The sequence below is a fragment of the Siphateles boraxobius genome, unplaced genomic scaffold, assembly GCF_051911475.1.
Source record: "Siphateles boraxobius isolate OS27281-9 unplaced genomic scaffold, OSU_SipBor_1 1, whole genome shotgun sequence".
In the NCBI taxonomy this organism is placed as follows: domain Eukaryota; kingdom Metazoa; phylum Chordata; class Actinopteri; order Cypriniformes; family Leuciscidae; genus Siphateles; species Siphateles boraxobius.
In genome coordinates, this window is record NW_027508699.1 from 29,288,544 (window position 1) to 29,316,361 (window position 27,818).

A 27,818-nucleotide genomic window follows, 5' to 3' on the forward strand; every position below is an offset into this window, starting at 1 on the left:
AGATTGTGGAAAGCTATACCCATGACTCGTTGATCACCTTCTTCTGAGAAGTTCAACTCAAGGTGTGTTTACTTAACCTTCAACATCTGTTTGAGCAGATGACCAGGTTCCCCAAACCTGTTCTGAGGTTTTTTAAGTTGAAGGGGGTGGAGTTAGTGATATAACCAAAAGATGTAACGGTCTATATATACTAAACTTTGTCACTGTTCTTTACCTTCCACTTTTGAGTCCAAACAGGTAAGGTGGTTGTTTTGAGTCTGCAACTATCCAAACTATAATTTACATTTTCCTGGTATCCTCATTAAGTATGAATTTCTGTTTTTTCAGGTTCAAACTGAAAGAATGCAGGCTCTTCAGGTTCTGTCTCTGACTTTGCTGTCTGTGCTGGCGGTCAGCGCTCAGTCCATCAGCTCTGGAAAATGTCCAGAACCTCCTGTTCAGCAAAACTTTGATCCTACTAGGGTAAGCTTTCGCTTATACAATGTAAAATATTCCACCTATTTAAAAACCTAAGTTCAGCTGCTGGCTATATAATTAACTTGGTTGTACACATCATTTAAACTTAAATTACATTAAACAGACTTACAAAAAAAGTTGAAATTGCCTAAATTATTTTGATGAGTTAAAGTAATGTAAAAACATAAGTTACCATGACTTATTGATCGTATCATATATATGTATATATATATATATATATATATATATATATATTAGTGCTGTCAAACGATTAAAATATTTAATCGCGATTAATCGCATTAATGTCATAGTTAACTCGCGATTAATCGCATTTAATCACACAGTTTTATCTATTCTAAATGTCTCTTGATTTCTTTTTGTCCCATTATTTTTTCTCATTTTAATGCTCTTATCAACATGGAAAAGTGGATCGGCTTGCTTTGTGCAAATGTTTTTTATTGAAAACAACATTGGCATATATTGTGTTCAATTTCACAATAAAACATTCTTACTTGGAGCAAATAATCTCTCACACAATGTAACACTGTCCATCAATAAAAGGGTGAAAGAAATACTGACGAGGTCCTGATATTGACGAGGGGGCGGAGAATTCGCATCAGCTGTGTGTGTGTGTGTGTGTGTGTGTTTGGCCATCATCAAGTGGTATTTCAGACTGGACGTGCTGCGATGATGATAGCTCAGTTCACAACGACAAAACACACAGATCACTTTGGTCTCGTCAATGGAACCATTTGGCAACTTTTTAAAAGTAAACGTTCCATTCAGAATCTTATTGGCACCCATTTCGGTGTCTCGCGCTCGTCATCCACTCAAAACTGGACGTTTTGAACGTTCCTATAACATTCAGAAATAAAGTTTTTATAACTTAATGGGAACGTTATGAAAACGTTCTTATAACCTAAAATTGTTAGCTGGGGAAGAGGAGAGATTCGCGATTGCACTGAACACGTTTTAAGTGCAGGCACATATTGTCTGAGCGAGCCCAGAGAAAATTCTAACAAGAGCAGCGTGTATCTGAGAGCGCGCGACTCGAACAGAGAGATTCGTGCTCGGCACATTATATTCCACGCGCGAGCAGAGAGATTCGCGCTCGCGCATCCGGCTCGCAAGCCCAAACAAGTGTGTGCGGCGTGCCTGTTGTTTTGTTTCCGGTCTAGCTAGATCAGCTTGCGCTTTCAAAACGTCCATGCCGCGTCCTATTGCAAAAGCATGTGAAAAAAAAACTAGAAAGTTTGCTAGGCCAAAAAGACCGTTAATCGCGCGATAAAAAATTAACGCCGTTAAAATGGGTTTGCGTTAACGCCGTTAATAACGCGTTTAACTGACAGCCCTAATATATATATATATATATATATATATATATATATATATATATATATATATATATATATATATATTGTAAATGTTTCTTAATCTGTATTTACTTTTTTTAGTACCAGGATTATGACCACTTTATCATAAAGCCAAGACGAACATGAAATAAATCCCATATTGATAACAAAAATGAAAGCAGAAATAGTAGAATTTAAGCATTTGTTCATATGAAACTTCATTTTCATCACAGGACAAAATATTAACTTCAAAAGCATAACTTCTTATCATTTTGTTATTTTATAGTACATGGGCAGATGGCATGAGATCATGAAGATTCCAGCACAGTTCCAGTTGGGCGAGTGCTGTCAGGCCACTTATACTCTGAGTGACGGCATTGTCCTGGTTCGAAATGATGAGCTTCTGTAAGTATTGATGAGAAAATAGTACAATATAAATAAAATATCATATATTTAGTAATATTCAGAATATAACAAGCATATAAAATAATAAAATAAAATGGATTCTAATATTCAAAAGAGTTTTGCACTTTCTTCTGAAATGGCTTAAATTAACCTAATATCTTTTCTCTTAACGTTCTCACAGTGCTAATGGCACTATCAGCTCCATTGAGGGAACTGCCAAGATTGTAGATGCATCAGAGCCTGCCAAACTTGAAGTCAGCTTCTTTGAAGGTAAGTCTAAATCATTCTTTTCAGCTGGTTTATTTGATTTCATTTACGAATCTTTGATTTGAGTTATCCATGATGTTCTCTTTCAGATGCTCCTCCTGGCCCCTACTGGGTGCTGGCTACTGATTATGATGAATACACCCTGGTTTACTCGTGCTCTGATTTCGCCGGTCTCTTTCACTCTGAGTTTTCCTGGATCATGAGCAGGACACGCACACTTCCCAAGGAGACCGTCTCTGCATTATTAGACATCCTCAAATCCCAAGGCATCAGTACTGATGCTTTTACTGAGACCGACCAGAGACCAGGACTGTGCAGCGGCATGCCTTAATACAGCCTTGAATAATGAGCTACTGTGAGATGTGTTGTGGTCTACTTACTTTTCAGTTGACATTATAAAGTTAACCAATATTCAACTAGCTATTGTGGAATTTTTGTTGGCTATACTCTTGCAAGAAATGCATCCTTTCTAAAATTTTGCCAATAGTTAACTATTGACATTAATACATCATTTGAAAAAGAAGTGTTACCGATAAGATAAATTAAAATGCTCTCAAAGATGAACTTACCTTCAACTAAAATTATGCAGTTTTAACTTCTGTTAACATAATTGTAAATCAAACCATAAACTATGTGTTTGTAACGTAATCCTTTCAATTTTACTCAGAGAGAAAGTTTCCTACATAGAGAGACACTTTGTAAATGGAACTTTTCTTGGAGTGGCCTGTGGGATCATCTGCTAAATCCCATGGTCTGCATTCCACGCATACTCTAAATTGAGCTCAATCACTGCTCTGATCAGATAATTTATATTTCTTTGTGATATATGTCTGAGTTGTGCAGCTGTGAAATTGATAAGCTAGCAATAGTGCTTTGCATGTCTCATGGGCTGATGACGACTACTGGATGTTGTGGAACAAGTGAGATCAAGTGATAAACTGGGCCAGGAAGAGAAGCCCAGCCCATGACCACCCAGTTCAAACAGTGCTTTACAAGAAACATATTTTAGAGAAACATAAGTCTATAATATTTTTAAACTGTGGGACAGGCCCCTTGATGAAAGAGCCTCACTGCTTTATTTAAAGAAGTTTTTTACAGAAGTTTTTGTCCATTTGTATCAAGATTTGACATCTTTTGTGACTGATCACACAAAGTTTACATGTTGCATTTGAATAATATAGCTAAATACATTGCTACCTGTATATTGAGCCTAATTGATTTGTCCCGTAGCCTACGTGACCTCCCATTTCTCGTTTATTGACTGCTACGCTGATATAACCACTGACTGATAATCCCTTTCTTTCCAAAAAAAAAATCTTACTGACCCCAAACTTGTAGTAGCCTAGCCTACTAGCCTAACTGTATAGTGTATAATCCCAGCAAACACAGAACGTTGGCACAACGTACCCAACCTTCCAACAACATTTTAACAACATGGCAAAAAGGTTGCTATAACAACATTGTCTGGTAAAGTTGTTACAGCGTTGTCACAATGTTGACATTGAACCACCGTTCAAGGCCATTGCTAAAGGTTGTGTCCAGGGTGTCTGGACAACCACTGGATGACATATGTACTCATCACTAAGTGCGAATCAGCCTTTGGGCCGTCTCATTCTTCATTGAGAAAGGATACGTGACTATTGCCTTTAATTTACCTCAGCTAAATAAGATACGTAATTATTTAAACAACCTACAACTTCCTTGTCTAATGTGACATTAATTTGTTCTGTCTAACTAAAGGGACAGAATAACGTTTCATTGACTCTGTAGATGAGATTACTCAAAGTTTCACTGAAACAAAGGATAACATTTTGGTGGACTCTCAGCTCCAAACTTCTAAACCCCAATTCTAAACCCCAATAAGGTCGTTAATTTTTAACTGTTGCAAATTAGCAACGCCTGCCTTGAGAGGGTTAAGTAACATCTCCGAGCAAGAGGTATTAAGGATAATTAAAACACTTAAGACTTCCAAAGCTAAGGACTGTTACAGAATGGACTCTATAATGCTCAAGTCGTTAAAGGACTGCTTAGCTCCATCCATTACAAATATCATAAACCTTTCAATATCTCAAGGGATTTTTCCAAACACATGGAAAACTGCTCTTGTGTCACCAATTTTTAAAGGAGGAGATCCCCAGATTATCAGTAACTATAGACCTATCAGCATTTTGCCTGTTGTATCCAAGGTGATGGAGAAGTGGGTTTCAGAGAAAATAGTCTTTTATTTGAACAACAGTGACTTTAGCCTGCATCCTATGCAATTTGGTTTTAGAGCTCACCATTCAACAGAGACTGCTACCCTTTTCCTTCTGGAAAACATTAAATCCATGATGGATACGGGGGGTATTGTGGGGGCAATTTTTTTGGACCTTAAAAAGGCCTTCGACACTGTGAATCATGGAATACTTGTTAACAAATTAGCTTCTTTTAATTTTTCCAATGATACCATTAAGTGGATTGATTCATATTTAAAGGGAAGAACAAACTATGTAAAGGTTCAAAATCATAAATCCACTGCTTATACAAATAATACTGGTGTTCCGCAAGGATCTATACTTGGGCCATTGCTGTTCAGTCTTAATGTTAATGATCTGCCTTTAGTTTGTCCCGATACAGAAATTCTATTATATGCTGATGATGCTGTTATTTATGTACATAGCAGCACAAAACAGCAAGCTGCTTTAAAACTAACCAGTGCAATGAACTATATCACAACATGGCTTGACGGATCATGTCTAACGTTAAATGTTTGTAAAACGGTTAGCATGTTCTTTTCAAAGCGACCATGTAGCGTTCCAGACCCTGACATAATGATATCAGGTCAAAATTTGCAAGTTGTGACTGAATATAAGTATCTGGGTGTTTGGATTGATTCGAATCTCTGTTTTAGAACTCATGTAAAAAGTATGTGCAAACGAGTTAGATTTAATTTAAGTAATTTTAGATTTGTTAGGGAATCATTCAACTTTGAAACTGCTATGATATATATGAATGCCATGATTATCCTGCATTTTACATACTGTTTGACAAGCTGGGCACAAGCTAACAAGTCTACAATGAAGTCACTGGAAAGTCTTTATAAACATACTCTTAAAGTTTTAGTTCAGAAACCTAATAGTTTTCACACCTGTCAAATTTTAAATACCCATAGACTTCTGAGTTGGGATAACTTGATCACTTACAGTAACCTTTGTCTAGTTTATAAGATATTGCATAGCACGGCTCCACCTCCACGGAAGAGATTTGTTATGCAGAGAGCAGGCACTCATGTCACTAGAGGTATTACAAGAGGGGACTGTATCATTCCCACTCGAAAAAGTGCCTTTAGTCAGTCAGCGTTCTCTGTAACAGCAACTAAACAGTGGAATCTATTGCCTAGGCTGATAAGAGAAACAAACACGTATCGTTCTTTTACTGGTCAGCTTAAGAACTGGCTAATTGATAATCAGATATGTGCACATTAGACTACTGACTGCCTACTGAAAATTGTTTCTTGCTAGCAGATTGTCTTGTGTCAAACTTGGTTATCTCTCATTTTTTAGCCTATGTTGTGTGCTGATGTTGCTTGTTACTTATTGTTGTGTGTTGTACTTGTCGTATCATTACTTTTCTATGTTGTCATTATTTGTGGACTGTAAAAAGTCATTTTTTGTTTTTATATCTTGATTTTAGGTTGCCTTAATAATAACTGGCCAGGGACAACAGATGAAAATTAGCCTGTTGAGCTAACTCTGGCTCATTTACAGTTATTTTACTATTAATTAATGAGCACTGTCCCTGTAAAATAAACCAATAAATGAAATGAAATGAAACGTTAGCTGATAATTCATGGAGTTTGCCAATAATGCATGGAGTTTGCCATCTTGTGTAAATTACAGTAGTTCTAGTGTATGCTAACGTTAGTGTTGGAAAGGCGGGGCTTAGTGCACCTGTCAATCATCGCCCTGACGCAGCCGAATGAAGCGCGAGTGAGAGAGACTTGCACGGGTCCGGGATAATTAACCCTTATTTTGTGTGCTATAGTGTGCGTCTCTTACTGATTAACCACACACATACCTCACACAGACCAACGCATTCTCAGTGTACAATAAACCCCTTTGATTGAATCAGACTGTCCTGATCCATTCCTGTGTTTTGATCGACACACCAAGAGGAAGGCTAGAGACATTAGAACCACCTTAGAACATAATCCTAGATTAACTACTTAACAAATTGGTCCTTCGAGCCGGATATCGGCCATTGCTCTTGGATAAAGTGGGATCTATCAGCTCTGATATGGAACCAGAAGGGTTATATGCAGATGGTGGCAGACCTCAACGCCATGTTCGCACTCCTGCCTATCTCGAGGACTACGATCTCACAGCTGCACGACGTAGACCGATCAGACAGCCAATGATGTCTTATGCTGCAGAGGAGCCACAGAGAGGAAATCCATCAGATGCTGCCAGGATTTCTCCCTCCCCCTCTGACAGAGCCTCTAGTCCCGTGAGTCAGTATTCCTGGAACGTGGTGGACGAATGGTCGCCGGCTGCTTATAACAGAGAGCATTCCTATGAAAGACATCAGGTGACAGCTCCCATGCCTTTTACTCAACCTCAGTTTTCACCATATCATCGGCCTTGGGAAGAGACTGAGGTTCAATTATCTTCACAAACTGTCTGTGACTCAGCACGCAGGCCTTCGCAACCCATGTTGCGCTCTGAGTCTCTTCCAACACCACTTCCCCACTCATCTACCAACCGGCAGTCAATGCGGTTGGCCAGTACAGTTGCTGCACCGGTGAACTCAGATTTGTCTGCCCTTAAAGGGGATTACAGCTCATTCTCAACCCCGAAGCAGACTGTGGACTATAGAGATGTTTTTTTTCTGTCTAACCACCCAGAGAGGAATGCTGAGGAGCCATTAAGGGAACATGTGATGGTAGATTTCTTGGGTAAGATGCTTAGTGAGCTTCAAGTAATGAGAGATCATATACAAACTGGATTGCCTGCCAAACAAGAAGTCACACAGTCAGTTAAGCCCCCTAATTATTATGACTTCCCTCCTGCCAGCTATCCAGATGAAGCTGTCCCACCTACTTCTCGCAGATTACCTCCACCACTCAATGAGTACGATACTTACGCCCATGATCCAAGTTGGTATCCAGAACAGAGGTTTGAGCCTGTTAGGGCTGCTTACCTGCCTCAACCTCATGAAAGGTATAAGCCAAGGAGACCTAGGTGTGTGACACCTACGCCCAGAGCTTCCACTTTGCATCCAGATGAGAGAGAGAAGACCTATCGTGGGCCTACACCGACCATTCTAGACTTCATCACAGGAGATCCTAGTGAGTTCACCAGACTAAAGCTTGCTCTGGAAAACCTTTTACCTCATGATGCGACTGAGCTCTTCCGCTATCAGATATTGATGGATCATTTGAGATTAGATGAAGCCCGCCTGGTGGCTGACTCCTATCTAAACTCACATTTCCCGTATAGCGATACTATGGCAGCTCTGACTGAGAGATTCGGAAAACCTTACAAGTTAGCCCTCAGAAGGATAGCTAAGGTGATGGATGCTCCTGATATACGACGAGGTGATACAGCAGCCTTTGACAAGTTCGCCCTGCAAATCAGATCCCTTGTCGGTATGCTGGAGACTTTGGGCCATGAAGGTCAGTCGGAATTAAGATGTGGTTCGCATGTGGAGAGGCTGCTAAGCAAACTACCTCCTGAAATGAGGTCAGAGTTCAGAAGACACATGTTCCGTCGTCCGGGTGCAGTGTACAACCTCCTAGACTTCTCTGAATGGTTACAGTATGAAGCGTGGTGTCAGAGCAGTGAGAGTCAAACTTCGGACCGTCGGCGGAGGGTAGAGCAGAAGACGGACCGGGGGAGAGCGACAAACCCTGCTGGACGTTCAGCTACTGTACTTCATGGATCGGATGAGAGCCCTGCCAAATTACCTATCGGAGCAGCTCTGATTCCATTAGCCAGTTCAGGGATCACCAAAGCACAGCCCAAAGCTTTCTGTCCGTATTGTGACAAAAATGACCATTACCTCAGTCAGTGTGATACCTTCAAGTCCTTCAACAAACAGCAGATCACAGATTGGATCCAGGCGAATCACCGTTGTTGGCGCTGTGGACGTGCACACCCAGCGGCTAAGTGTACCCTCAAAAAGCCATGTAGTATCTGTAAAGGCAGACACCTGCAAATTCTTCATGAAGTGAACTCCAAACCAGTGACTGAAGGATCTTGTCTGGTTAATTCAGCGACTGAAACCCTGTATCTGGATAAACCTCCAGGATGTAGGAAAGTTCTCCTCAAGGTTGTCAGAGTTCTGCTCCGTCACAAAGATAGGACCCTGGATACTTATGCCGTCCTGGATGATGGTTCGGAGAGGACGATTCTTCTATCCCCTGCAGCCATCAAACTGGGAATTCATGGTCCCATGGAGAGCTTAGCTCTGCGTACTATCCGCCAGGATGTTCAGACTGTAAATGGTGCCGTAGTCTCTTTCCAGATTTCTCCAGTAACTCAGCCACAGAAAATATTTAGAATCTCAGCTGCCTTCACTGCCGAGTGCCTTGGTCTAGCGGACCATTCTTACCCTCCGAGTGTCCTGGAGAAGTATCAGCACCTGAAGAACCTTCCACTGCAGTCTTTCGATGGAGTAAGCCCACTATTACTGATTGGACCTGATAATACACACCTCATTACTCCCATATCACCTGTACGTCTGGGCCCCTCTGGGGGACCTGCAGCTGTTCAGACCAGGCTCGGATGGACCTTGCAGGGACCAGCAAGATTCTTGGAGGATCAGCTGTCACCACAACAGTGCTTCTTCGTATCCCTCACCCCTGCTGAACTAGAGATGAAAAAGGATGTGGAAAGGCTATGGCAGATTGATGTCTTACCCTACCGCTGTGAGAAGCAGGTCACCCGATCCAAAGAGGACCAAGAGGTTATCAGTCTCTTGGAGACTAAGACAACTCGGGTTGAAGTTAACGGCATCCTCCGCTATGCAACGCCTTTATTGCGCAGGAAGGACTTCCCCTTCTTCTGTGCTCCTAAGGAAGCAGTAATGCCTAGTCTCAGAGGCATGGAGCGTCGGCTTGTTCGGTCACCAGAGAAAGCGGAGATTTATAAGTCTGAGATAAATAAGCTGGAGTTGACTGGTGCTGCCATCAAACTGCAGAATGAGGGAGAGGAGGCCACAGGAGAGAAGTGGTATATCCCACACCATATGGTCACTCACAATGATAAGAACCGCTTAGTGTTTAACTGTTCTTTCGAGTATAAGGGGCTAAATCTTAATAACTCCTTACTACCGGGTCCAGTCTTGAGCCCTTCTCTTCTGGGTGTCCTCCTGCGGTTTAGGGAGCATAGTGTGGCCATAAGTGGGGATATACGCGGGATGTTTCATCAGGTCCTGCTACTGCCTGAGGATAGACCACTCCTGCGGTTTTTATGGCGTGACCTGTGTCGGGATGACCCTCCAGATACTTATGAGTGGCAAGTACTTCCCTTTGGGACTACGTGCAGCCCCTGCTGTGCGTCCTTCGCTCTTCAGCGACACGTGGCGCTACACAGTACACCTGATGAGGATGTAAGATTCTCTGTAGACAGATGCTTCTACGTGGACAATTGTCTCCAAAGTTTGAGTTCTGTTCAAGAAGCACGACTGTTAGTGGATAAGTTACGTACCCTCCTATCCTCTGGTGGTTTTGACATCCGGCAGTGGGCCAGTAATGCAGCAGAAGTTGTCAGTCATCTACCTCCCGAGGCCAGGTCCCCTAAGCTGGAGTTGTGGCTTTCTCAAGACAAAGCCGACTCACGAGAGTCAACGTTGGGCCTGAGCTGGCACTGCGAGCTGGACCATCTTGGGTTCAAACACCGACCTGTCACATACAATGCCTTGACAATGCGGAGCATCTATAGGGTGCTGGCAAGTCAGTACGACCCCCTTGGCATCATCCTTCCCTATGCTACCAGAGCCAAGGTGATCCTGCAGCAGCTTTGGATAAACCACCGGGACTGGGATGATCCACAACTCCCAGGTGAGCTCAGGCAAGCATGGACAGACAGGGAAGAGGAGCTTAAATTCCTATCGCAGGTGACAGTTCCAAGGTGCTATAACCCCTCCTATATGGATCAATCAGATGTACGCCGGGAGATTCACGTTTTCAGTGATGCCTCTGAGAAGGCATATGGGGCTGTTGCTTATCTGCGTTCGGAAGGTCGCCAGGGGGAACTTCACCTTGCCTTTCTTCCAGCCCGGTCTAAAGTGGCCCCACGAAAGCGACAGTCAATACCGAGGCTCGAGCTCTGCGCCGCCTTGGTAGGTGCACAGTTGGCGAAGTTGCTCACAACTGAGCTCACTCTGAAATGGGACAAGGTCACCTATTGGACTGACTCTACTATTGTCCTCCACTGGCTCCTTTCTGAGTCCTGTAGGTACAAAGTCTTCGTGGGCACCCGGGTAGCAGAGATTCAGGAGTTGACCGACCGGACAGAATGGCGAAACATAAATTCTGAAGGAAACCCTGCTGATGACCTGACTCGGGGCAAGAGACTGCAAGACTTTATCGGCCCCAACAGATGGCTTCAAGGTCCGAAGTTCCTACTGCAACCACAGGAGGAGTGGCCCTCTCAGCCCACCTCATGCTTTCCGAACTCTGAAGATGCAGCTGAACTTAAAGGAGGAATCTTCTGTGGGATCACTAACACTGTGCCGTTGACTAATGAAAGGAGATACAACTACTGGAAAGATTTGGTGGACGCAGTTGCACAGGAGCTGCATGGGGCGGCTGCCCAGGATAAATCTCCTCCAGCAGGTACCTACAGAGAGGCAGAGACTGTTGCCCTGAGAAAGATACAGCTAGATAGTTTCCCTGAGGATTTCCAGCTGCTAAAATCCAACAAGTCAGTTCGCTCCAACAGTCGGTTACTATGTCTCTCTCCTGTATTTGACTCTGAAAACCAACTCATCAGAGTCGGAGGACGACTGAGGAGAGTGGAAGCCCTTGACCCAGCTACCGCGCACCCTATTGTACTTGACTCTCATCATCCTAACACTCAGCTACTGATCAAGGACTATGACACTCGACTTCACCATCCAGGACCTGAGCGGGTGTTTGCTGAGCTCCGCAGGAGATTGTGGATTCTGAGAGGTAGGGAGGCAATCAGGAAGCACCAAAGGGCATGTCTCGACTGTTGCAAGTGGAGGTCAAAGCCAGCAACACAGCAGATGGCTGATCTCCCTCCTCCAAGGCTCAGATTGTTTAAGCCGGCATTTTACTCCGCAGGAATGGACTGTTTTGGGCCACTGGTGGTGACATTGGGACGCCGGGTAGAGAAGAGATGGGGCCTCCTATTCAAGTGTCTCACCACCCGTGTGGTGCACATAGAAGTGCTGGCCTCAATGAACAGTGATGCCTTTCTGATGGCACTGAGAAGGTTCATTGGTCGACGTGGCCAGCCTGCCGAACTGTACTCCGACCAGGGCACCAACTTCCGAGGTGGAGAGACAGAACTCCGGGAATCTTTCAACCAACTCAGTTCAGACTTACAACAGCTGTTAGCCAAACAAAGGATCAGTTTCCACTTCAATCCTCCGGCCTCTCCGCACTTTGGAGGTGTGTGGGAGAGGGAGATCCGGTCTGTAAAGGCTGCCCTTCGTGCAACCCTAGGTTCAGAAACGGTGTCCGAAGAAGTGCTTCAGACAGTTTTGATTGAGATTGAAGCTATCCTAAATTCTAAGCCTTTAGGATATGTTTCGGCAGATCTGGCTGATCTGGACCCAGTCACTCCAAATTGCCTGCTGATGGGGCGGCCAGACGGTTCCTTACCCCAGGTGGTGTATCCGGAGTCTGAACTCCTCACAAAGCGGAGATGGAGACACTCCCAGGTATTAGCTGACAGATTCTGGTCTGCATTTATAAGGCACTATCTACCGGCAATGCAGACGAGAGGAAAGTGTCAAAGACCATCACCTAAAATCGAGCCTGGCACTGTAGCCATGTTGGTTGACCCCCAACTACCTCGGTCCCTATGGCGTATTGGAAGAATTCTGAAAGTCTACCCAGGAGCCGATGGCCGTGTCAGAACAGCGGAGATACAGATAAAAGACAGAACGTATACTCGGCCTATAGCTCGTCTAATAGTTCTTCCTGAAATCCCTGAAGAGGATGACCATCCTGGGAGTGAAGACAACCAACAGTAACCCTGAACTCATTTCCAACGGAGCAAATTTCTTAATAAATTTGGGGGTGGCAATGTTGGAAAGGCGGGGCTTAGTGCACCTGTCAATCATCGCCCTGACGCAGCCGAATGAAGCGCGAGTGAGAGAGACTTGCACAGGACCGGGAGAATTAACCCTTATTTTGTGTGCTATAGTGTGCGTCTCTTACTGATTAACCACACACATACCTCACACAGACCAACGCATTCTCAGTGTACAATAAACCCCTTTGATTGAATCAGACTGTCCTGATCCATTCCTGTGTTTTGATCGACACACCAAGAGGAAGGCTAGAGACATTAGAACCACCTTAGAACACAATCCTAGATTAACTACTTAACAGTTAGCTATATTTATTTTAGTATTTATCTTTTAATCCTTACCGTGTTGAAAATCTTTTGGTCAGGTATGACAACTATTTTAACGTATTGCCAAAGTTATAAGCCATAATGAAGCCAAAATTACTTTAATGATGAGTAATTTACATTTCAGCACTCCTCGAACAGACAGCGACTTTTGAAAACACTGAGTTTTTTCCTTTTTTGGAAAAGCACAGAAGAAAAACAAATGTTTGTAACCACTTGCACACCTGTTTAGTCTTTTTAATTTGTGTGCTATAAGTGTCGTTCGTTTCTTTGCTCCTCTGGTCCGGGTTTGTTGGTGTCTGGACTAATTCCGGTGACCGACCTTTATCGCCCGACTTTCGACTACGCTCTCCTGTCTGCCATGTAGACATTCAGGAGAGAGAGGACTCAAGGACAACCTCAGGAGTTTGGCACAACATCTTCATTCAATGCAGAATTTTTTTGCCGCCATTTGTAATAGTACTTCATGTGCTTGCGTGAAATTGTAATGATGTGTAAATGATCCACGATTTGATCTTTAAATGTTATTTGTAGTTTTTTTTAATCGAGACGTTCTATGAAACAAATATCAAGCATTTTCAATAATGATATTAAAAATTTAAGCACATTTCAAACCTTGAAAACATACAGTTTAAAAAGCAAGAATTTTCCAATCTTTCAAAACTCAGAAAGAAGTAGAACACACTGAACATAGGTCATTCATAGCTATTTGCTATATTATGCTGAAAATAAGGTGTGCATGCTAATATTTACACGTTCACATGTCAAATTATGTAATAAAAAAAGAATTAAAGATATTGCAAAGCTCACCGTCAAGTCTCCACTGCAAGGATGCATAGATTTATGGGCGTGGTAACGCAGAACAATACTGTGAGTCTGCACATGTGCATAACTCGTAAGTAGCACATCTCAATGGGTAGCATGAATCGTCAGAACACCGGCAAGCCCCAATCTGCACTCCAGCCAAGGGGACAGAGTCAAACCAAATACGCAAGTTCATCACCAATTCTTCAGTCAACTGAATGTTGTTGGGACTCATGGGACCATCAAAAATCCTTCTTCAGGAACTTCACATGAAATGTTTCACTGCAAAGGCCATGTTGTATACATTTAATGAGGTGCTCTGAAATTGATAAGTTGATGGTTCTTTTCATGTTCAAAGAATCTTTTTCATAGCTTCATTTCATTTCCGGTTTCATTCTGTCATTTACCATCTACCCATGTATGTGTAATTGTTTGTATGTTAGTTATGTGTTAGTGATTTTGTTAATAAAACTTGTGCAAATAATGTATTTGGTTCTGATCCTCGCTTGCAACAAAGTTTATTTTACGATCTTGATCTGTTTACATAAGCGCTGTAGGCTACATGCTAAGAAATAATGATTTTATCTGTGGCCATGAAAGATACCCTTTTCTTAGAATAAATGATTAATCAAAAGAGTTTGTTGGACGAACTGATTAATTGATTGTAATATTAATTTAGCTACATCAAGTTAATCCAATTGACTGACCCAAATATTCATAATTAATCACAAGTTGAGTTATTATTAATATTTTTCCTTTGAGCTAACTCGTTACAACTACTACATATATATATATATATATATATATATATATATATATATATATATATATATATATATATATAATATATATATGGCCCTTTTTTACATGAGGATTTTTACATGGCTCGCTCGGCCGCGCCATAAAACGGAACGACTGGTTCACATCGGTCTATCTGAAAGATGCTTTTTTCCACATAAGTATTTATTAGTGATGGGCAGATCGAGGCTTCGTGAAGCAATGAAACAGTTGAACCAAATGGTCCATATTGTTTCGAGGCTTCGAATCAATCCGACACCCGTCTCAACGGTGACACCTAGTGGTCACTTGCAGGTGTTGCTCTGAAACAACCTTGACGAGCCATGAAAATTTGTTGTTTTTTTATTATTGTACTTTTCTAATATGTGAATCTTGTAACCTATAGGCTCCTCACTGTGCATAATGTTATTGGTCCTGCAAAATGAATATTAATAAAATAAATCAAGCCACAATGTCTCACTTTTTTTACATATTTTTATTCAAAAATATTATTTTTTCTGCTGTGGAAGGACTTCGCCTACTTCTTTTTTTACAGATAATTTCTCCAGTCTTTGAAAAAATCCTCTCACAAGGGACACTTGTTGCTGGCATGCAAAGATATTTTTTAGCTAGGACATACAAATGAGAAAAGATTACTGCTCTCTCTTTCAAGTAAATTAGTGGATCATGAGTTCTGGGCAAATCGCATCGTTGATGAATTTTTTCACTTCCACTGTAGCATCAGCTGTAGCATTGTGTATCATCTGGGTTTGATGGATACGAGTATCAAAAAGTTCCCATAAAATGCCCTGTGTTTCTACTGGTGTTGGTGGTGATGGTGATGGTGATGATGTTGATGGATACATCTATGCATACCTTGCTTAGATGGCCCAGCAGTGTCAGTAGCAGGCCTAGGTACAGGGGGAATGCCATCCTCTGCACCCTGCAAAATGGCAGGATGAGTGCTCCTCAAATGGCGCATCATGGATGATGTATTGTTGCAGTAGGCGAGCTGCCGATCACAATACACACATCTCACTTTATTTGGGGTTTCTAAATGGAAATGCTCCCACACCACAGATGTACGGCATCTCTTCTGGGCAGCCTCCATTTTATCTATCTATCCAAATCTATCTAGATATGTATCTCTAATCTATCTATGTAATTAGATATATGTATCTACAATCTATCATTTAGATATGTATATATATAATATGTATCTAAAATATATGTATTTAGACATGTATCTATAAATGTATCTATAATCTATGTATTTATATAGCCTATGTAGGCTATCTTTAATCTATCTATCTATCTATCTATCTATCTATCTATCTATCTATCTATCTAGATGTCTATATATATTTATATCTATGTATCTATTAATGTGTCACTATATGCATACTCTGTGTCTCTAGCCTATAAGTCAATGTGTTGTGTAAATTTAAATGTAAGCCTAAATATAACTAAACAAATCGCACTATAACTGTCACTATATCACCAAAAATCCGCTATCTCAAAATCAAACCCCTCTCACAAAAACCCACGAGGTCAATATTCGTTGATTTCACTTTTATACAGATGTGCGATTGTGTGGTCTGTTTCCGACCGTATCAATCAAACGCTGATTCGGCGGATCACACCTGATGAAACATAAGACTTCGAGGCTTCGTTTGGCCATAGTTACGTGACATGGGTGTTTTAAAATCAAGCTTCGAATCAGTAGGCTTGTTTGAGATGCGCCTTGCCTCGCCTGAAATGTAGTCGAGAGTAGGCGGCTGCAGTGAGAGGAGGAGTGAAAAAAGCGCAGGCAAGCCAGACAGTTCTCGCTTTTCGCAGTGGATCTGACCCTGCGAGATCAATGATGGATATCGCTGGATTCACGGGATTCACGCTTGTGCACACTGTTGCTAATAAACTGGATGCAATTTAATTTCTGTTGCCTTTATATGAAAATAAATATAACGAACAAGACAATAACAAGTACTTGTTATTTAATTCCATTCCAAATAAGTGTTTATCAATCATTTTTTCTGTAATACAGACATAGGCTATGTGTTTGTTTGTGTGTGTGTTTAATAATAAAATGACATTGCATAACTCATAGAGATCGCACTGTCCGAGAGTAGCCTACATATACGAGTATCCGAGTTTTAAAATCAAACATTTTAAAAGAGAACAACACATCACGGTTGTTTAAACCAATCAGCATTAAGCTGTGTCGTCAGCAAGTCGTTTCCCATCATGCTTTTGATCAGCGCAGTCCTCCACGGCAACTGCGCGCGACTGCAGAATCCGACACATGCGCCTTGCGCTCGCGAGAGCTTTTTGACACACGTCAGCATGACATCAGAGCAAGGCGGACCGCACTCGGACACATTTCTAACCAGCATGCATTGCGCACTGATCACCGGTGATCGGTTCTGCGCATAGACAGTAAAAGAAATGGACAGAGCGACCCCGTTGATTTCAACGGAGAGAGTTGAAGCCAAACATGGGTACTCACTTCCTGATAGCCAAGCGTTCTGCGCAGGCTCAAACTGAGCTTGATGACGTAGATGTCACGTGAGCAACCTGGCTGGGAGTTGTAAATCTTCTAGTAGCTGTGCCAAGACAAATCTTAATCACCCGTAGACAGTCACCCAACCGCGACCTGCAGCAACTTTTGGTAAGTATTCTGATTAATTATTTTGTCGCGTTGCTTTTATGGACTCTATCTATGCCATGGGCTGACTTTAGACAGTAAAAGATTGCCTGCGAGCTTCTCCTCCTGTCTATACGGTAATGTCTCTATTGTGCGACATAAAGTCGCGTGGTTATGACGCAATTTTTAGCCTATTTTTACAAGAATGGCTTCTACGGGGCCATAACGTAAGATACAAAGTAATGGAGCCTTTTATACATTGTCGTGTTTCCTTAGAAATAAATAATGGACAAATGGAGTCTTTGGACGCCTCAGATGTAAAGTTATTCGCTGTCAAAGTGACGCCAAAATGAATGGGAGTCAATGGGATGCTAACAGCAGGTGATAGCCAGCTACAATGGCGGCCCCCGGAGGCAGCTTCAACTTCCGGTTGATGGATTACCCCCTTGGTTCTGCGCAGATTTTGCTCGTCTCAAACAAGCCTAGTGTTTCGAAACATCTGCGCTTCGGGATCTCGCAAAGCTTCGGAACGACTGTTTCGCGTCAGCCATCCCTAGCATTTATCCCACCCACAGGAAGTTTCTTCGTTTCGCCTACCAAGGCATATGCTACGAATTCAGAGTTCTGCCATTCAGGCTCTCGTTAAGCCCTCGAAGTTTCTGTCTGTTTGCGGAGGCGGGCTTAACACCCATGAGAATATCAAGTCAGAGGATTTTGACATACATAGACGATTGGCTCATTAGCCGAATCGAAGGAGAGAGGGTTGCAGGACATCAACACTGCCGTGTGCTCATGCACATCACATCTCTCGGGTTCAGGGGGAATGTGAACAAGAGCAATTTTACACCAGTCAAAATGTGATTTTCTTGGGCTTGGAGTTGAACTCAGTCTCCATGTGAGCGCGTCTCTCTCAAGAGCGCGTTCTCTCTCTAATGAACTGTCTGTCGCAGTTCAGAGAGGAGGTGAAAGTACAATAATCGCACATGCAAGGCAAGGCAAGTTTATTTATATAGCACATTTCATACACAATGGTAATTCAAAGTGCTTTACATAGAAGAAATTAAAATAAACAAAAGAAATCAGAATAATTAAAACAGTTTAGAATAAAAGATAAAATACAGAAATCAGAATAATTAAAACATAAAATAAAATACAGTGCAAACAGTCGGACGAACAGTGGCACAGTGCTCATTCAGTAAATGCACAGTTAAACAGATGTGTTTTGAGTCTGGATTTGAATGTGACTACTGTAGGAGCACATCTGATCTCTTCTGGAAGCTGGTTCCAGCTGCGGCTGGCATAGTAGCTAAAAGCAGACTCGCCGTGCTTAGAGTGAACCCTTGGTATTTCTAGCCGATGTGATCCTAATGATCTGAGTGATCTGTCGGGTTTATATTCACTGAGCATATCTGCAATGTATTGAGGTCCTAGGCCATTGAATGATTTATATACCAGTAATAATACTTTAAAATCAATCCTAAATGTAACTGGCAGCCAGTGTAAAGACCTGAGGACTGGTGTGATGTGTTCATATTTTCTGGTTCTGCTCAGAATCCTAGCAGCAGCGTTCTGTATGAGCTGCAACTGTCTTATGGTCTTTTTGGGAAGGCCAGTGAGAAGTCCATTACAATAATCCACCCTACTGGTGATGAAAGCATGCACAAGTTTTTCTAAGTCTTGACTGGAAACAAAGCATCTAATTCTTGCAATATTTTTCAGGTGATAATATGCTGATTTAGTTATTGCTTTGACATGACTACTGAAACTAAGGTCTGACTCCAGAGACACACCCAGATTCCTGACTTGATTTTTAGTTGTTTGACCCCTAGACTGAAGGTATGCGTTCACCTTGAGAACTTCATCTTTGTTTCCAAACGCAATGACTTCAGTTTTGTCTTTGTTTAACTGAAGAAAATTTTGGCACATCCAATTGTTTACTTCATCAATGCATTGGCAAAGGGAGTCAATGGGGCTGTAATCGTTAGGCGATAGGGATAAGTAGAGCTGTGTGTCGTCTGCATAGCTATGGTAAGCGATTTGGTTTTTTCTCATTATTTGGCTCGTTGGGAGCATGTACAGGTTGAATAGGAGTGGCGCAAGAATTGAGCCTTGAGGGACTCCGCATGTCATGGATGTCCACTCAGACTTATGGTCTCCTATACTCACATAATAACCTCTGCCTCCTAAGTACGACCTGAACCATTTTAGGACTATCCCAGAAAGCCCGACCCAGTTTTCCAGCCTGTCAAGAAGTATTTTGTGATCGACAGTGTCAAATGCAGCACTGAGGTCGAGTAGTACCAGCACTGATAATTTGCCTGTATCAGTATTTAAGCGAATATCATTTATTATCTTTATGAGCGCGGTCTCTGTACTGTGGTGCGGTCGGAAACCAGATTGAAAATGGTCAAAGTATCCATTCGAGCTTAAGAATTTGTTCAGCTGATTGAAGACAACTTTTTCAATGATCTTGCCTATGAAAGGAAGATTTGAGATCGGTCTATAGTTGTTTAATATGGTCTTATCCAGATTTCTCTTTTTCAGGAGGGGCTTGACAACAGCAGTTTTCAGGGAGGTCGGAAAACTCCCAGAGAGAAGTGAGGCATTTACCACTTCTAGGAGATCTGCTTCTAAGCTGTGTAACACATTTTTGAAAAAAGATGTGGGAAGTGCATCAAGGGCGCAGGTTGATTGTTTTTAGTTGCTGTACGGTTTCTTCCAAAATTTTGCCATCAATTTCTTCGAAATCAGACATAGTGGCTACTTTCTCGTGCTGTTGTCTGATCTGCCTGACACCAGCGCAACTCAAGGATGAGCTGATCACCTTTCTGATATTATTGATTTTCTCAGAGAAGAAAGAAGCAAACTCACTGCACTTTCTCACTGAGAGCATTTCACTGGGAATCTGGCTTGGGGGGTTTGTCAGTCTCTCTACAGTAGCAAAAAGAGTGCGCGTGTTGTTTATATTTCTGTTTATAATATTCGAGAAAAAAGTCTGTCTAGCTTTGTTTAGTTCCTTATTGAAAGCATGGATGCTGTCTTTGTAGATGTTATAATGGACTACAAGTTTTGTCTTCCGCCACATGCGCTCTGCTTTTCTGCATTGTCTTTTCATATTTTGCACTGCTGTTGAGTTTCTCCAAGGTGCTTTTTGTCTGCCACTCTTCTTCCTGACTTTCACAGGAGCAATATCATCAATTACACTCTTAACTTTTGAGTTAAAAGAATCAAGGAGAAAATCAACAGAGTCAGCAGATATGCTTGGTGTTAAAGATATAGCCTTCATAAATAGTACACTAGTGTTCTCATTTAAGCATCTCTTCTTGACAGACACAGATCTAGCTTCAATGGCAGGAGAGATCAATATATCAAAGAAAATACAAAAATGATCAGACAGTGCTACATCCTTAATAACAATTGATGAAATGTTTAGACCCTTACTGATAAGTAAATCTAGAGTGTGTCCACGATTATGTTTGGCTCCATGTACATGCTGAGTCAGATCAAAAGTTTTTAAAACAGTTTTGATTTCTTTTGCCATATTGTTTTCTGCATTATCTATGTGAATGTTAAAATCTCCAGCAATGGCAAAGCAGTCAAACTCTGAGGAAATTGTTGATAACAGTTCTGTTAAGTTCTCAGCAAAAGCTGGAGAGTATTTTGGAGGCCTGTAAACAATGATAAGTAAAATGCGTGGAGCACCTTTTAACACAATACCCAGATATTCGAAAGACGGGTAATTCCCAAATGATATTTGCTTACATTGATAGACATCTTTATAAAGAGCAGCTAAACCTCCGCCTCTTCTGACAGCTCTGCAGACACTCATAAAAGTAAAGTTAGGAGGGGCTGTTTCATTGAGGACTGTTGCACTGCAACTTTCTTCTAGCCAAGTTTCATTTAGCAACATAAAATCCAGGTTGTATGTGGTTATTAATTCGTTGACTAAAAGTGATTTATTTTTAAGTGAGCGGATGTTTAAAAGTGCTAACTTAACAGTCTTACTTTTTGTCCCCACAGCAATCTTGCTATGTCGTGTAATAGGCACCAGATTAGATGGGTTTGCTGTACGGCTTTTGAAGGCCTTAGACTTTCTATCATGTAATCGAACAGCAATAGAAAAAGATACAGGCACACTGGGTTCCTGCTTGTTCTGTAAACATTTGAGAAAGTTATTGTTATCATAGCGGGGACCCGACACATATCACTGAGAGCTGGTATCAGTTGTTTTTGGTTCACCTCGAGCCGCCGGAGGAGGGTGTGGGCCCTGGCGCTGTGGCAGAGGCCGAAGAGCTCTCACAGGAGGAGGGGGAGGGCGAGCTGGGCCCGTAGGCTTTGGTGGTTGTGGGGCCTGGCGTTTTTTGGTTGGTATCTGGGGGCTCGCAGCAAAAGAGTGGCTCATGCCTCAGACTGCAGGGTCTTATGGCCTATATATCTATCCAGGTCAGGGGTAGGCAATTTCGGTCCTAGAGAGCCACTGTCCTGCAGAGTTCCAACACTGAAAAAAAACCTCACGTGCCTATAGCCTTAGTAGCCTAATCTGAAGACATTGATTAGCTTGTTCAGGTGTGTTTGATTAGGGTTGGAACTAAATTCTGCAGGACAGCATCTCTCTAGGACCGAACTTGCCTACCCCTGATCCAGGTTTTGCTGCTGGGACTCCTGAGAATGAGAGCGTTCATGAAATGGGTTTTGTCACTACATTTCAGTCCGATACGTGATCTTTGCCGCTCTGAAACAGCCTGCTCGGCAGCTTTGCGTCACTGGAAGAGCGCAGACTTTTACGCACAGGGAACCCCTCTATGGGTAATGATGCGGAAATTGTGACGATAGATGCGTCCTTAAAAGGCTGGGGTGCCACCCAAGGAGGGCAGAATGGTGAACGGTTTGTGGCCAAGCAGACTAAGTTCAGCAGACATAAATTATTTAGAACTTATGACCATATGGAAAGCTCTGAATCATTTTCTGCCTCACCTGCAGGGACATCTGCCTGCAGAAATCACTGGTGGTCTAAATGTAGCTATTTATAGGCCTATGAAGGCATAGGAACATAAAATGTTCTTCCAATCATTAAATTAGGTCCAAATGCAATGATACGTGCTAACTGCCTGTCAACATATGTATTTTCATACCTTCGCCCACCCTGCTTGCACAGACATTACACATGCAATGCAGATTAAGATCAGTCACTGCAACTGAAACAGGAGCAATCTTTCACAGTTCTTCCTGGATCAAAACAACAAGCTTGTGCTGCTTTCACACCATAACTACTCTAATTTGGAAGAGATGAGCATTCGTAAATCGAATTCATGCATTTCATGTCACAGTGTCTGGTTTATGTTCCCTGGTGTCCACTAGAGGTCCTCTTTCCCCACGGTGTCATTCACGTTTGGAACTGCATTCCCCACAATCCTTGTCTGCGCTCATCACTGTTCATTGCACTCAGCTGTTCCCCATCATGATTGTCCTGTTCTCTGTATAAATACCCTGCCTGTTTAGTGTTTGTTACGGAGTCCTTGTATATTGTCGCACCATTTCTGGTAGCCTGTTTTTGCCTGTTTTCTTGTTTTTGGATTGCCTTTTGGATTTTGACCCTTGCCTGGACTAGTTTGTGAGTACGGATTACCCTTTAAATAAAACTGCAATTGGATCTCTGTTTCCCGTGTTTGGATAGTGACATTTCAATGGCAACCAGGGCCGACGCTAGCCATTTGGGTGCCCTAAGCACAAATGCTTGGTGGTTCCCACATGGGAAGTTAAAAGTGCAAAAAAAGAGGAAATAACAGTATAAGTATGAATTTTAAAGTGCACATTTTAAACAGCAAATAACCATAAATAACTGCACAATAGAATTTACTCAACAGAGGGACTGTCTACATCTCTATAAAGAGACCATTCTGCTATTCTATAGGGCTGGGAAAAGATTAATCGGGTTCTAATTGCAGTTTCACCAACACATGTCGCCCTTGGGCCTTGGCCTATGAACCTCTTGAAAATGACCGCATTAACCACATAGAACAACAACGAAAAAACTTATCTAAGCGGTCTTCCTTTTCTTCTCAAACAAACTAACTGCATCTTAAACAGCCCAAGTTTCAAAATTTCCCGGGGGAGAAACCCCTGGACCCCTGTTAAAATAAAAGATTCAACATGCAGGGCTAAAAAAGCCTGCCCCGGATCATTTGCGCTACTAGCGACGCCCCCCTTGACATGCATACACGACGCAAGGGTGCCCGCGCTACAAAACTAACATTTTTCTTTAAAACATTGTCTTATCTGCAAGCGAGTATCATCCCGCTGTCTCTTCTTTTTCCTTTTTTCCGCCCCCGACTCTTGGTGCCTTTTCGAGGCCATGTCTGAGGTCGGTGTCTGCCAAATTTGACATTGATTGAGGCATAATCGAACAGACCACTGGGAGGTGGGGAAGGGGGGGCACCAGAGGGAGACTGGGAAGGAGATTCACCTTTTTCTCGACTAATTTGGTCTAGGCCTATATTACTTTTGTATTGCTTTTGTAGCCTATTAGACACATTTTATTTGTTATTTATACTAGAAGCCTATTGTGGTGATTTTTCACCACCCAGATTTTTTTGGTGCCCCTCCTCCTACGCGCACTGCGTGATGTGCGTGTGCGGAGCGCCGGCCCTGATGGCAACACTATCAACGGCAAAATAAATCTGCAACAGTCAGGTGGTAGCCAACAAGCCAGTGCTCTTCACTTTCTTTATTATTGTAATATTATGTAGACATGAGATAATTTAACGCCATGTCTTCGGTTTTGTTTTCTCCCTGCTGTATGAGTTCATGTGTTTTTGAAGGAGGCGTGGCTTGGAGAGTGCTCTGGATTTGAATAAGCTAGCTCGATATTGCTAGCCGCTCCAAGAAATGTCTACCGTACCTTTTAATATATGCACACAATCACTTTTACTCGTTCATATGCCTATGTCAAAAATGGCTCCAATAATGTTTCTTGTCTCCTCACATTCAGTTATGAATTAGCCTACCACAGTTTATTCCCAACATGAAGTAAGTGATGTTTCATTAATGAATATCTAGACTAAACGTACACTGTCGCTTTGTCTAAACAGTCTTTTTAATAAACATTTAAAAATGTTTTTGTATGTGCTTACATGTTACTTAAATATAAAGTTCCTTATTGATTTGTGAGTCTATGTGGAAAGCACATTGGTCAACAGCTGTTGTTTTTAATACTGCTATTTAAATAAATTGTCATTGTCATTCCATTTGTGTTTTTGAAGTTCATCTAAGTTTAGGGCATAACTGTCTGGGGGAAAGTAACAATAAGTTGTGATAATCTGTGACAATGAACCGGTGCTTCCAAATTGAGCAGCAGGCTGAATGAATATAATTTTGATGCTGACAGATAGAGGCTGATATATATTTTGAGGATGCTCATCTGTCTGATCAAACGCTTTGCTGCCAAAAACAAGTGGTGATACTTAATCATAGCTTTTAATTGTATTTCTGAATCAATTCTTAACCATTTTTGTGGGACATGAGCATTGATTAAACTGAGGAACTTTCTATTGTCCCTCTTCTCAAGGTCCTGTATGTTACTATGTTATTGTTATAAGCTACTCATTGGGCCCATTAGGAGCGAGAGAATAGGGAGGCTCACCTGATGAACTCTTTCTTAAATGATATAAAAACTGCCACGTGTAGGCTATTTCTCCCCAAAATGTTTGCAGTAGACATGTTTTTACATAAGGACCATATCCTCACGTGTTGTGTGTTTTGCATGTTGCAGGTGTTTGTGAAAACTCAAACAACACTAGTGTGATAAGAACATGTTGTGTGACTCAACCTCCAATTGAGGACACAAGATTAGTAACAAAAGGATGAATGGAAAAACATTGAATAATTTCATGGATATTATGTGAAGAACTCAAAAAAGTTAAGTTTTATTGATATATTGGCCAATTAATTTTTTATTTAAATATATCATGGGTAACAAACTAAATCGTTATTTTTTTTCAAAGTTTTGAACCTTCATTGAAGACTAAAAATTCCAAATGTTTAAACATTAAGGGTGTAATTTAATTCTAGAAAAGGAAAAATAATATTCAACCTGCAGGTTTCAAGATGCAATGTGACAAAACATAAAATCCAAATTCATGGAGTAATGAGAATAAAGTTATCAGACTTGAAAGTAAAGTGCTTTATCATAAACCAACATAATTGTAAAACTATAAAGCTTGATGGATTCAGGCAGCTTCATGAAGAAAACATAAATCACAGATGTGCACAATGATTCAGAGATGGTGCTGGAGAATTACATTTTAAATGATAAATTGCTACCTTTTATATCTGTGTTTTGGCTTAAAGTGCATTTCTTCAGGGCGGTTCAGGCTAAAATGATGCTTACGTTACAGATATGCGACTTAGCCTAGATTATCACATTCACACAAATTAAAGCTTTTATGTGTGTTCTGTCACAATTTATATATATATATATATATATATATATATATATATATATATATCATGTAAAATAAGCAAATTCAAATTGTTCATTAAAATACCGACGGCATGGATTCTCTGGAAACCTTTTGAGTTTTATTTTAAAGCTTTATTTTCAAAGATTGTGGGAAGCTATACCCGTGACTCGTTGATCACCTTCTTCTGAGAAGTTCAACTCAAGGTGTGTTTACTTAACCTTCAACATCTGTTTGAGCAGATGACCAGGTTCCCCAAACCTGTTCTGAGTTTTTTTAAGTTGAAGGGGGTGGAGTTAGTGATATAACCAAAAGATGTAACGGTCTATATATACTAAACTTTGTCACTGTTCTTTACCTTCCACTTTTGAGTCCAAACAGGTAAGGTGGTTGTTTTGAGTCTGCAACTATCCAAACTATAATTTACATTTTCCTGGTATGCTCATTAAGTATGAATTTCTGTTTTTTCAGGTTCAAACTGAAAGAATGCAGGCTCTTCAGGTTCTGTCTCTGACTTTGCTGTCTGTGCTGGCGGTCAGCGCTCAGTCCATCAGCTCTGGAAAATGTCCAGAACCTCCTGTTCAGCAAAACTTTGATCCTACTAGGGTAAACTTTCGCTTATACACTGTAAAAAAAAAAAAAAATTCCACCTATTTAAATACTTAAGTTCAGCTGCTGCCTATAATTAACTTGTTAGTACAAGTCATTTCAACTTAAATCACATTAAACAGACTTAAAACCTTTTTTTTTTTTTGATGAGTTAAAGTCATTTAAAAACATAAGTTACCATGACTTACTAATCTTCTTTTCTTTTTTGACTTTGTAAATGTTTCTTAATCTTTACATTTACTTTTTTAGTATCAGGAGCATCATTATGAACAACTTTGTCAACATAAATAAATCCCATATTGATAAAAAAAATGTAGCAGAAATAGTAGAATATTAGTATTTGTTTATATGAAACATTTTCTACAAAATTACCTGTATTATCATGGGAAAAAATCCTGTTGCATAACTTCTTATCATTTTGTTATTTTATAGTACATGGGCAGATGGCATGAGATCATGAAGATTCCAGCCCCGTTCCAGTTGGGCGAGTGCTGTCAGGCCACTTATACTCTGAGTGACGGCATTGTCCTGGTTCGAAATGATGAGCTTCTGTAAGTATTGATGAGAAAATAGTACAATATAAATATATCATACCTTTGTTAGTATTCGGAATATAATAAGTCTATTTACAAATAAAATAAAATTGATTCTGATATTCAGAATATTCAAAAGAGTTTTGCACTTTCTTCTGAAATGGCTTAAATTAACCTAATATCTTTTCTCTTAACGTTCTCACAGTGCTAATGGCACTATCAACTTCATTGAGGGAACTGCCAAGATTGTAGATGCATCAGAGCCTGCCAAACTTGAAGTCAGCTTCTTTGAAAGTAAGTCTAAACAAATCATTCTTTTCAGCTGGTTTATTTGATTTTATTTACGAATCTTTGATTTGAGTTATCCATGATGTTCTCTTTTAGATGCTCCTGATGCCCCTTACTGGGTGCTGGCTACTGATTATGATGAATACACCCTGGTTTACTCGTGCTCTGATTTCATCGGTCTCTTTCACTCTGAGTTTTCCTGGATCATGAGCAGGACACGCACACTTCCCAAGGAGACCGTCTCTGCATTATTAGACATCCTCAAATCCCAAGGCATCAGTACTGATGCTTTTACTGAGACCGACCAGAGACCAGGACTGTGCAGCGGCATGCCTTGAATTCAGCCTTGAATAATGAGCTACTGTGAGATGCTGTGGTCAAATTTTTCTTTTTTTAAAGACCTTACATTATTGTTTTTTTCTGTTGTATTCTTAATCAGTGGTCTGTGCAATGAGAATGTGACTAAATATGTTTATCGTAGGTCGCAATGTAAACTAAAGCTTTTAATTAATCCTATTTATCCATTGGTGATGTCACTTTTCTTTCTTCAAACAGTTGAATGTTGTCTAGATAATATCTATTGTGTGATAAATCAAAGACTTTGGATAAGACTTTAAATAAAGGACAAAATATCAAAA

The 27,818-nt window shown here is 41.1% G+C and overlaps 2 protein-coding genes across 4 annotated transcripts; both read left to right on the top strand.

Moving 5' to 3' along the window:
• The first annotated feature begins 161 nt into the window (after positions 1–161).
• Positions 162–27,818, top strand: apoda.2 (apolipoprotein Da, duplicate 2). Of its 2 annotated transcripts, XM_077232102.1 has the most exons (6): positions 162–237; positions 328–462; positions 2,095–2,213; positions 2,395–2,483; positions 2,570–2,842; positions 27,549–27,818. In XM_077232102.1, the coding sequence occupies exons 2-5, from the start codon at positions 343–345 to the stop codon at positions 2,809–2,811; spliced, it is 570 nt and encodes a 189-aa protein (XP_077088217.1). In that variant the 5' UTR covers positions 162–237; positions 328–342; the 3' UTR covers positions 2,812–2,842; positions 27,549–27,818. The 2 variants fall into 2 exon arrangements, with proteins under 2 accessions (XP_077088217.1, XP_077088210.1); XM_077232095.1 differs by lacking the exon at positions 27,549–27,818 and having other exon boundaries at positions 163–237; positions 2,570–3,537.
• Positions 24,297–27,818, top strand: LOC143740038 (apolipoprotein D-like). Of its 2 annotated transcripts, none has more exons than XM_077232082.1 (5): positions 24,297–24,320; positions 26,222–26,356; positions 26,792–26,910; positions 27,098–27,186; positions 27,277–27,818. In XM_077232082.1, the coding sequence occupies exons 2-5, from the start codon at positions 26,237–26,239 to the stop codon at positions 27,516–27,518; spliced, it is 570 nt and encodes a 189-aa protein (XP_077088197.1). In that variant the 5' UTR covers positions 24,297–24,320; positions 26,222–26,236; the 3' UTR covers positions 27,519–27,818. The 2 variants fall into 2 exon arrangements, with proteins under 2 accessions (XP_077088197.1, XP_077088186.1); XM_077232071.1 differs by lacking the exon at positions 24,297–24,320 and adding an exon at positions 26,067–26,131.